The sequence below is a fragment of the Mustela putorius genome, unplaced genomic scaffold (genome assembly GCF_011764305.1).
Source record: "Mustela putorius furo isolate JIRA1106 unplaced genomic scaffold, ASM1176430v1.1 tig00537227_pilon_pilon_pilon, whole genome shotgun sequence".
In the NCBI taxonomy this organism is placed as follows: domain Eukaryota; kingdom Metazoa; phylum Chordata; class Mammalia; order Carnivora; family Mustelidae; genus Mustela; species Mustela putorius.
In genome coordinates, this window is record NW_025422368.1 from 18,830,196 (window position 1) to 18,842,532 (window position 12,337).

Consider the following 12,337-nt stretch of genomic DNA (forward strand, 5'->3'; position numbering starts at 1 on the left):
TGGGTTAAAAAAAAAGACTGATCCTGTTTCTGCAGTCACGTGTATATTAGTCGTTATGTGGGCATAATTGGAAGTATGAAGCAGAGAAGGCCCTTCATCGTCTTTTATTCCAGACTTTGTCACAGCCTCGTACTTTACATCCTATCCACACATTATAATTGTTAGGGAACTACTACAACTATTGTCTTCGATGATGCCAGGGTCATATTCATACATACACACACTCACATATACACTGTTAAAAGCTATCTGGGTGGGCACCTGGGTGGCTCAGTGGGTTAAACCTCCGCCTTCAGCTGGGGTCATGATCCCAGGGTCCTGGGATTGAGTCCCGCATCGGGCTCTCTGATTGGCAGGAGGCCTGCTTCCTCCTCTCTCTGTCTCTCTGCCTACTTGTGATCTCTCTCTGTCGAGTGAATGAATAAAATCTTAAAAAAAAAAAAAAAAGCTACCTGGGAGATCCTAATGTACAGCCATGGTTAAGAATCACTAAAGCTCTTTAAAATTTACAAGTGACACTTTTTATCCTCGAAACAACCATGCTAAAGTAGCATTCCCGCCTTAATAAGGGCAAACCACAGCTCAGAGAGGCAAAGTAATTTGTCCAGATGTCACACATCAGGTCAATGGCAGAAGATGGGTTAACATTTGCTTATTTCGGCCAATCCCACGTTTGCTCCAACTGCAAAGGGCCTACTGTGGGCCAAGTATTTTGTCAGGCAGATACAGAGGGAAGTAGCCCCACAGCTTTAAGATACTCCTTCACGCCTTGTGTGGAGGCTCCCACTCTCTGACTGGCCTGGGCAGCACAGGTTGCTGGTTAACTCCAGCAGTCCACAGTTTTCTTCAAAAGGGATAATCTCCAGGACTCTGGCTGCACCGATGTCAAAAAGCTCTTGACTGCTCAGGTGTCTGTCCCTGCACAGCAGTGACCCCTCTTTGGGGGTCAATCCTCAGCTGATTATCCCCTGGTGGCCTGTTCTACCTAAGCGCACTTGCTTGGAGAGCACAAAAGGCTGTTTGAAATTGGACCAAAGGACTACTGGGAACCCGGCAGGGGGTGGGGAGATGCTTGCAACACTGGCCTAAGCCCCTCCTGGCTGAAGAACTACGATCTGATTTATTTCCTTAAAACCTGTATTTACAATATTGGTGTTCTCTATAAATCAATTTACTAGGTAGAGGAATGTAAGAGCTTGAAAGGAAATACGTTGGAGACTAACTTCTAACGTGGATTCAGAAGAAAGGCTCATGCTCCAGTTATTAAAACAGAACTGCTGGAGCAAGAAATGTGGTCGGGAGGCAAGGCAGAACTGGCAATGAAACTCATCAGAACACTTTCGAAAATGTTAAGAGGGTTGGTGATCACGGTAAAGAGACTTTAAAGACCCGATTTAGGACACTTACAGAACTTCACCATAAAATAGTAACATAAATGTTTCTAGCCATGCAAGAATCCAGGAAATAAAATAACCTTTATTGCAATATCCTCAGTCTCTACAGGACGTAGACGCCGGGTTGATTGTTCATAGCTGTCCAGGTGATACCTTCCAGGCTGCTTCCTGTTTATAGTTTTCGGCTGCTGCATTCCAAATGGGGGGGAAAAAACACAAGTTGATGCTTTATGAAAGAAAAAAAACATGTTTTACTGAACATTAACTCATATTGCTACTTCTCTACTTGAAATTCCAAGAAAAAGAAAGAAGTAAAGTGAATGTAATATTTTAATTCTTTCGATGGCTTCTCCAAAAAAAAAAAAAAAGCAAATAATAACAAAGTGCATTAAGCTTATCATTTTAAACCTAATTCACAAGTCTCTTTAGACAAATAAAAACACAAAGATGTGATTCTTGCAATGGATGGAGTTGAAAGTGTGTAGCCCAAAACTAGGTTTTGGATATTCCTTGTCCAGCTCTCCCAATAAATATACCCTGTCTGTGTGTCAAAAGGTAGGCAGACTAACTCAGGTTAAACTAGAATCTACTTGGGAGGCCACTGAGCTTGTAAATGCTCCAACAGTACCTTTTTGATCACCCTTTGAATCATGAGGATTTTGAATCTCATACACTCACATAACTCAGATTGGGCTACACATCACCCAAGGATCCACTGCAGAGTGAGAAAAAGCACAAGGATCTCGGAGTTTTTTTTGTCCAAATATGTGTGTGTGTGTGTGTGTGTGTGTGTGTGTGTGTGTATATATATATATATATATATATAGTTTCTTATTGTTTCTATATATTCTATATTGTTTCTTAAGTATATATATTCTATATTGTTTCTTAAGTATATAAACATATAATGCTGATGTAAGTATAAGAGAATGATCTAGTCTTTTGCAAAAATAGCATTGTTCCTGGTCAAAGGACCAAAGTATCCATTATAAAGAGGATGCTAGCTGAGGTTGGACAGTTTTCCCATACTTAAAAGGAACTTAGGTTAGGTCATAGAAATAGAGATTTGTTAACCTCTAAATCTGACTTCAATGTCATGCAATAGAGACAGATGATTAAAGAGAAGGTAGAAAATTCAGCTCTGTAAACCTCTAATATAGCAAAATTTACAAGCTCAAAATTTGTGCCAGGAATCTAATGACCAAATATTTCAACAAAAAAAAATTATCTGTCTTACTTAAATACCTTGTAGATTTTATGAAGGTTAAGTAGTAATATACTTTAAAACTGTTAAATTACCTATAAAAGCAAAGTAGTCTAGAATTGTGAAACTTTTTTTTTTCTTTTGGCCTGGAATTGCAGGTTTGGCTTTTTGAAAAATCCACTGACTTCTACTATGGGAATTAGAAATGTCCTCAAATAATCAGTAATTTAATCCAAATAAGATATTACCCTTCCAATTTCCATCAATTGTTATATCAGCAGAACATCAAATTATCAAATAGTACATTGCTAGGCTACGTGTAAATAAATACACAGATTAAAAGGTATTAAGAAGAGCTAACATTGGTTTTGTCACATAAAAAATACTGAACATGGGGCGCCTGGGTGGCTCAGTTGTTAAGCATCTGCCTTCAGTTCGGGTCATGATCCCAGCCAGTGTCCTGGGATCAAGCCCCACACTGTGCTCCCTGCTCAGTGGGAAGTCTGCTTCTCCCACTCCCACTCCCCCTGCTTGTGTTCCCTCTCTTGCTCTTTCTGTCAAATAAATAAATAAAATATTAAAGAAAGAAAGAAAATACTGAACAAATTTTAACTTTAAAAGATGAAGAGATTGTTCCTGAAATTTTATTTTAGTTCTGTTTTCCTTTTCACAATCTCACAGATGACCCTGGAAGTATATTGCATGAGATGCAGAAAGTCGGTATCCTTCAAGCTAAGTGTATCTTTCTCACAAGATGGTCTATGCCTTCACATAAATCCTCTGTCTTCTAGAGTCTTTAATTCTATAGTACTATTGCCCCAGAGTTCCAAAAGGAATGACGTCATGTTCTTCACAAAACTAAGAAGAGGGTGGGAGGAAGCGATGTGTTGACAGAGATTTGAGTTGGAGTTCCACAGATGTAATTTGAAGAGACTTTGGCTCTAGAATGTCACTAATTCTCCATGGAGATTCTACAGCCAAAACCACTTAACTCAAAGCTTTTACAGAATACATAGCATCTTAAACTCTCAAGAAGAAGTTTCCATTAGTGTTATTTTCAAACACACAGATTTTTTCACTCCATTTTAAAAAGTTTGTCGTTTGTGGTTTGGCCCATCAGCAGTGATGAATGACCCTGAAAGACATCAGAAGTCCAGTCTGGTTTCAATAACACTGAAGATACTGAATACATTTGAAGGGGATTCTTTTTTCCTTCCAAAAACCTTTTCTCAGTTCAATTTTTCTTCTAGCCCTCATCCTCATCCCATACAAAAAGTTCTTCAGATTTCCCTAACTCCCCAAACTTAACCTCCTACATCCCCAATTCTTGAGGTCATCCACTCTGCTCATCCCCACATTTCTGAAAGATGACCTAATAAATTCTTCAGTAATCTCCTATAACCCAAAGGATGACAATGCTGGTTCTTATCAAGTACTAGACCTTCCTGCTGTCTCAATGTATAGACACTCTATAATGCATTCCTATCTTTGTGTCCATGTCCACACAACAGCAAACCATCATTTTGAAGCATGGTTAACCCAGTGTATACAAGGCATGAGTGGTAGCTCCTTCTTAGAGAAAATCACACTGGCTCAATAAAATAACAGAGGGTAAAGTAAAACTCCAGAAAAGCAGAAGAAAATAGCAGAAAATAGTTGCTCATCTCAACTGTATTTAGTAGTTTGAAACATGATGTAGTGAAAATTTAATATAAACTGACTTCCTGTTAAAAAGACTTTCCAAGCTTCAATTAATTCAGTCAGAAAATTGTCCATGTAATTTTGTTTGGTTACAAAAGTAGTAAATACATTCATATTTTTGTCTAATAGTAACACGAATAACTAATATTAATTATAACATGACCCACTTTAGAAAAGCTTCTAATTTAATGTTATGAAATGTACATATTAATTTTAAAAACTTTCTTTAGACTTTTTCAGACACACCTTTCAAGAAAGGGATGTGATCCAATCTCACTGATTTAACTATCTAATGGCCCGTCCCTCTTAAATTTACCCCATCTCCAATGCTGACTTCTCTTCTTAGATGTCAATGAATATCTCAACATTATCATGTGCAAATATATCTTTTGATTCTACCTCAATACCAGTCCACTAACATCTTAGCCTCCCTATCCAGTCTATCAGCAAGTCTTTACCTCTCAACATTTTAAAAAAGTACAGAGTCTGCTCACTTTCTCATGATGTCCACTGCAACTGCCACAAAACTAATTCTAACATCATCATTTCTTGCCCATGTTATCATAATAATCTTTTTACTGATCTACCTGTTCTACCCTTGTTCCCACTGATTACTATCAACCCAGTGGCTCAGTCATTAAGCACCCAACTCTTGATCTCAGCCCAGGTCTTGATCTCAGGGTCCCAAGTTCAAGATTCACATATAGATAGGTAGGTAAGTAGGTAGGTAGGTAAGCAAAATTCTGTTAGTCCCCACTTTAAAACCCTCCTACGGTTTCCAACTCCATGTCAACACAATCCAGACCCTCAATCCTTGTTCTTTTTACCTTTTCTTATCTCTTTGTTCTTCACCAGGCTCAAACCAATGTGTTTCTCTGTTTGTTGAGAATAACAAATTCATTCCCACCTCAGGGTCTTTGCATTCTTCCCCCAGTCTTTGCAGAACAGGTATGTATGTACTGTTTATTCAGGTCTCAGCCCAAATGCCAGCTCTTCAGAGGTGGCCTTTCTGGGAAATGGTCACTAGCTTCCAGTATCCCAGTCATTCTCTCATACCTTATTTTATTTTCTTCCCAAAGTGAAATGATCTCACTTTTTAAACTTAATCATCTGACTCCTGCCTTAAGAAAGCTAACTGTGACAAAGAGGAGTCCGTGTGCCTTTTTCTCAGCTATATCCCTAAAGTACAGGGTAGCCAATAAATCTAGAAACACAGGCAAATATATGGTACGTGTCATCTTACATGTAATACACGACAAAATAATATTGAACATGTTTCCAGGCTGTATATAGCTATTGAGTAAATATTTGTGTAATGGATGAATAAACTGGTTCTAGGCTTAACCAGACTCAGGTTTTAATTCTGGCTCTGCTGCTAAGTTTATGACTTTATTCAAGCCACATAATATACAAACTCCATATATTCAACTTGAAGATTAAAAATAAGGTAATATAATTTATATTGAATCAAAAGATACAATGCATCAAAAGCACTTTTTAAACTAAAAATTATAATACAGCTAAAAGGTATTAAAAGAATATGGTGTGGGAGTTGGTAAGCTTACTTAATATTATTATTATATAAAGTTTTGGGCAGAAAACCTTTCAATTTTTTTTCAGTTGAACATGGGCTGTCCCTCTTGGGATATTTCTTTGATGATGTCTAATGACAAGCCTTATACATCTGTTTATGCATTTTAGACTACTGAACTTTGTTATAGAAGCAGGTGGCAATTTTTCTTTATATAGGTTAAAAGTGGAGCTTACACTTTCTTCTAATCACGCTGATTTGAAATCATCTAGTCCTGGGCCAGTTACCTATTCACAGCTTCAATAATAAGAAAAAGCACTTACCACTCCAGTGTGCTTCTTACAGGACTCAAAAGGAAGAGAACCTTCACCAGTTCGCCAGCTATCCTCACCAATCTCGTCACTCAAGAGAAACTCATTCAGCTTTTGAACACTGCAAAAACCAACCAAACAAAAAAGGGGTTAAAAATAAAACCACCACCAACAAAATTCTACGAAAATAAATAAGCATTTCCCTCACTATCACGTTGAGCAAGCCACCTCTGAGAGTCATTTTTCAAGACCAACTGGGAATTCAACTGGGAGGAACAAGCATCTTAAGTAAATTGCCCAAGAATGATAGGCTCCCAGGACCTGGGACTTTCAGTGCTGAAACTAGAAATGTCTCAGGAAAACCAGTAAATTTGTCACTCCTTGAATGCAGCCAAACTCTTGGCACCTTTTCTTTTTCTTTCTTTTCTTTTTTTTTTTTTTTTTCCCAATTATGCGTCTTGTCAAAGACAGTGGAGTTGAGGAGGAACTTAAAACAGAGTGGTTAAAAGTAATAATAATGGTTAAAAAGCCACCTGGGTGGCTCAGTGGGTTAAAACCTCTGCCTTCAGCTCGGGTCATGATCCCAGGTGGTGGGATCGAGCCCCACAGCTTCCCCCTTTCCTTCTGCCTTCCTCTCTGTCTGCTTGTGATCTCTGTCTGTCAAATAAATAAATATAATAATGCCAATGAGGGAAATACACACTATTCTAATCTTACAAATGAGGGGAAATAAGTAATAGAGAAGCTAAATAGCTTGCTTAAAAACATTTAGCATATTAACACATAGCTCTGGGGTGCAAGACCATTCTGCTACCTTGCTTGAGCACTATACACTACATATATTTTCGGAACCTGGCAGGAAGACGGGCCTCTCCAGAGTTGCTGTTCGGTGTTGGCAAAGGACCAATAACATCAGCATCACCTGGAGTTTACCAGAGATTCTCAGGCCCCATCCAAGACCTACTAACTCAAAATACTCATTTTCACAAGATCCAGAAATGCTTCCTAAGCACATTACCATTTGAGAAGCCTGTATCTAGAAGAGCAGTTTGCAAACGTCCTTTCTTATGGTCTCCTCGGGCAGGGCACAATACCCCTTGGCCCACCTACCCTTCCCATTCTAACTTTTTCAAACCAGTTATAGAATCAGAAGCAAAAGAAAAGAACCAGAGAAACAACAACATGATTTGAAAACACCCTCCTATAAATAAAAGAATATGCTAAAGGAAGTTCTGTGAAGTTGCAAAAGAAATGCTCCTTTTAGCATGTTAGGATGCCGAAGGTGAGCAAACTAGCTGGGCCCATGCCTCATCAACCACAGGCGAGATACCGCCTGCGGTAGGAAACTAGAAAGTAAAGATGTGAAACAAAAAAGGTACTATATATTTTTTTGTTTGAACTTATCGTCAAGTGAAGGGCCTCCAAATTGGTCTGCAAAGCTTGTTTTGTGTGTGTGTGTGTGTGTGTGTGTGTGAGTGCGCGTGTGGCCTCAAATGCCATAGAAACTGCTTCTTGTCCCTGGGAATGTAAAGGTGAGTAAATTCCACTGCAGCAGCCCTAATTAGCTTCCAAACTTCACTTACAGAGAACTAAAAAAGATAATGGTTTAAGAAGAATTTGGGGGGATGCCTGAGTGGCTCAATTGATTAGGCGGCTGCCTTTAGCTCACTCAGGTCATGATCCCAGCTTCCTGGGCTCTCTCTGTCTCTGTCTGCCTCTCTGCCTGCATGTGCTCGCTCTCGCTCTGACAAATAAATAAATTTTTAAAAATCTTAAAAAAAAGAATTTTGGTTGAATAATACTCCATCTGTATATACTACATTTTATTTACTTATTCATCCATTGATGGACATTTGGGTTGTTTTCCCTCTTTGGCTACCGTGAATAATGCTGCTATGAACCTGGTGTACAAACATCTATTCAAGTTCCTGCCACGTTGAGTTTTGGGGGGTATACATCCAGAAGTGGAACTGCTACACCGTATGCTAATTCTAAGTTTAATTTTTTGAGGAATCACCATACTGCTTTCAACAGCACCTGCACCAGGATTCTGGAATTCTTGATTCAATAAAATAGAGTTATGATAACAGGAATGAACCTTGAAGACATTATGCTAAGTAAAATAAGCCAGGCACAACCCCCAGCCCCAAATAGCGTATGAGTCCACTACCTCTATGAGATACTAGAAGAGTCAAATTCATAGAGACTGAAAGTCAATGAGTTTCCAGGGGCTGGGAGGAGGGGCAATTGTTATTATTTGATGAATATAGCTTCCAATTTGCGGAGATGAAGTAGTTACAGAATGGACTGTCGTGGTGGTTGCACAGCAACGTAGATGTACTCTGTGACTGATCTATACACACAAGCTGGTTTAAATGGCAAATTTTCTGTTAGGTATATCTTACTGCTACTTCAAAAGAATTTCAGAGGAAAGGAAGGAAGGCAGGGAGGAAGGAAAGACGGATGGGAGGAAGGAAAAGAAAGAAAGAAAGTCTTCTGTTTGTATACTTTCTTTGCAACCTTGTCAGCAGATACTGACCATATAGACTGAAAGCCAGCATTAGAAATGCCTTATGAAATAATGGCCATTTGTTTATCTTAAAAGACAGGTATTTGTTCATTACTTTTTAATGAGGCATAACTCACATGTAGTAGTTCCAGGTGTACAACCTAATGATCCAGTATTTGGATATATTGCAATCTCATCAGCACAACAAGTCTAGTTAACATTATCACCATACGTAGTTACAATTGTTTTTCCTGGGAGAGAAATGTATAAGATCTACCTCAAAAGTAGTAGTGAAATATCTTCTTTACCTTTATGGATTTTAGTTGTCATTCTATTCTTATATTTTGAAGATGAATTTTAAGGAGCACGGCTTTGCCATTCCAAGGAATACCTTTTAAACAGTCTCATACTATGTCTTTGCACACAAAGGGAAGTCCAGGGGACAGGGTCATTTGCCTTGTGACTCTATGTCTAGCTGCTCCTGGCATGTATTACTCAATGAATGTTTGCTGAATAAATCCAAGAAGGAATAAACCAGTGACTCAGCCATTTAAGTAAAGTCAGTTATTCAACTCTCCATTTCACTTTTCTAGTACACGCACAAATCTTACTAAAGTTTTTATGGAATTAATGAGCCCCATTCTTGCTAAACATTAAGAAGCAATGGCCTCTGAGCATAACTGGGGCACAGAAAGAACTTTCTTTCCTCTATATAACTCTCCACTTTGGAATTCCAATTACAAGGAATATCGGAGGACCCCAAGATGAATTCTTCTCTGAACCTCCTGTCCTTTCCTTTCCCCACTCCTCATCATTCTAGACTCTCTGGATGAGAGTCCCCAGCACCAGTATTTTGTCATTTTTTGTTACTATCTCCCTCGTTCACTATGAACTCCTTAAGAGCAAAGATCTTCATCTTCAGGATCCAGCCCAATGCCAAAAATACAACGTAGTAATGTCTCAAGAAATGTCTGGTGAATGAATAAATGGGTAACACAAAAAGCATTTCCTATTCATATGAGGTCCTTTCAGAAATCACTGAGGCAAAGCAATTATGGAAAATGCATGAATGCTGACCAAGGCTGAAGTAATTCCGACCATGCTGCCTGGGTTATATATGGAAAATCCAAATCTGTGTATGTAGCATTCCTCTCCTTTAAATAGCAAATGGCACCCCTCTGCCTTCCGCATCCTTAGCATCATTTCCAGGCTGCTCAGGATTTTACCCCCTGCCCCCAGCTTCATCCCCTGCCATGTTCCACACTAGAACCCATCACCAATCACACTCAACTATGTCTAGTCCTCTAAATGCACCAGGATCTCTCACCTACTTACTCACCCTTTACCCCCGAATACATTGCTCTCAGCTTGAAAATGTTTTCCCTTTTTCTTCAACTGACTGAGTCCTACCTATTCTTTAAGATCTTATAAAGAAGCCACAGTAACTCTCTTAAATTTTCCCTTGACTGTCTACTTTCTCACTCAATAAACTTCAGTGACACTCAAATAACGGGCCATGGTATTCTACATAGAGCTCTGTAAATAGCATAATACACCATATCGTATTTATGATGTATTATGTTTCCCCTCCTGGTCTCTCCATCTAGACTGTAGGTTCCCCGTAGATTTCACTCTACCTTTCATCTTTGCAATTTCTAATACCTTGTAATGAACCCGAAGTATTAACAAGTGCATGTAGACTCACAGAAGATGTGTCTCTGAAGCACAGATGGAGATTAATAAAATGGGAGTAAATTAGCAAAATTGAAATCGGTAAAGTATCTAAAATATTTAGGCAATGAGTCAGGCACTGTTTATATACTGTCTCATTTAATTGTTTCAATTGCCATAAGCAGGTGCTACTGCAGTACTCACTTAGTAAGTAAGGTGCTGAGCTATAGAAACACAAAATGACATGCTGGAGGTTGGACAATGAGTACTCTAGGGCTGTACTAGGATTTGACAGCAGATGCATTTGATACCAACCAATTTTCTAACGTGCCTCCACCATCTTCCTAGGTTAGTGTTTTACTAATCTCCCAAGTGTTTGGATAATTCATATCAGTCTTCAAGGTTTTAGCTACATATGTTATTTTTTCACTTTTCAAGTTTCACTTTGGGTGTTTAGCTAAAGCTTGAGTACATTGGACAGGTGCTATTATATTAATTAGGAATAAGTGACTGTTGCTGACAATTGTGTGCTTTTCTTGTAAGAACTATAACATTTTTTTGCAAACAGGGACCAGGTGGAAGTATGCATACTCTGTAATATCAGTAACAATTTATTTGATCAAAGGTAATTCTCCTGGACCAGCCAAGCATACAGTCCTTTGGGAGGTATATGAGAGAAAGGATATGAAGTTATTTTTTAACAAAGAAAGGGACTGGTTTTTACACATTTTACTCTTGGCAGATAACATCTTTGGACATAGATAATGCATTATACATCAAATACCAGAAACCTTCACTGAAATTATTTATAAAAGATACAACATATCAACTTACATTCTCCTCCGGAAAAGCAAAAACACATATTGTTTTCTTAGAAATAAAGCAAAGTGGAAAAGTGAAGCAAACATCCTGGAAAATCACTCTTACTCAGTATTTTAGTACTTTAGATAATAGTGATTTTTCCTACTTCCCATTCCGTAACTCTGTTTTGCAAATGTAGACTGGATTATGATATAAAACGTCCAGAAAACTCAAATGGTGTGGGGTGTAGGGTTGCAACCTAAATCATATCTGCCTCTTTCTTCCATTTTTTATTATATATACATGGGGTCCCACCCACTGAGCACCACGAAGACCATTTTGGCTAACAAACTAAACATTTTAAAAAGAAAGTATAGAATTTTCACATAGGAAAGAATTTTACTGGCATGGAATTTTCCTCCTTAGAGAGGTTTGTAAGTCTCTTACAGGCATGTGTAATGCAAGTTTGGGAGTATGCTGCACCCCCTTCTAACCCACCAAATCTCTGATGCATTTAAGAGTGAAGCAAAGAACTTATCACTTCTACGGTCCTGAAGAAGAGGTTTCAAAATCAGCTCACCAAAGTCTCCGATTATAAACAGGCTGTTCAGCTTGTTGTGGGCCAACTGGCATCAAAGACTGATCACGGGTTCCCAGGCACAGAAGAAAATGTCAAACCAGTCAATACTGGGAAAAAGCTCATTTGGGTTCCCAGAACCAGCACACAGTGGGGAAAAGGCCTGGCTCCTCTGCTGACTGGTCATCTCTGTAGGACCCACAAATCTACCACTGAGACTCATTTTAAAGAAGCAAGTTTTTATAAGCTGATTCTATTCAGCCTATGGTTTGGGAAATCTGGAGCTGAGCCCTGAAAACAGACTGGTCTTTATCAAACTGGCAAGTGCCTTTCCCTGGGCCATAAAGAAAAATGAGTGCTATGCAGAAATATACAGTGAACATTATCCACTCTCAACTTCACCAGCATTTACTGCAGCAGGATTGTATACTACGGAGGTGGAAGAGCACTCCTAGGTTTTCTTGGTGGTTTTTATTTTTTTCTTCCAAATAAACTCTTTAATCCCTTTTGGTGTTTGGTAACCCCCTGACTTCAGAGAAGTTAGGTAGAACTTATCAACTGTTTCTTATCCCCACTTGAGATACAAAATCAAATTCCAATTAAAAATGAAACCATGAAAGGGACAGCTATTAAATGGA

At 38.7% G+C, this 12,337-nt stretch overlaps 1 protein-coding gene across 11 annotated transcripts in view; it reads right to left on the reverse strand.

Moving 5' to 3' along the window:
• The window catches only part of ABCC9 (ATP binding cassette subfamily C member 9), a 157,526-nt gene that overhangs the window by 81,413 nt on the left and 63,776 nt on the right, over positions 1-12,337 (reverse strand). For all 11 annotated transcript variants that reach the window (XM_045072907.1, XM_045072908.1, XM_045072902.1 and 8 more), the window contains 2 exons: positions 6,154-6,262; positions 1,475-1,582 (listed from right to left, as the gene is read on the reverse strand). In XM_045072907.1, the coding sequence (XP_044928842.1) occupies positions 1,475-1,582; positions 6,154-6,262 (217 nt within the window). The remainder of the gene's footprint in view (positions 1-1,474; positions 1,583-6,153; positions 6,263-12,337) is intronic.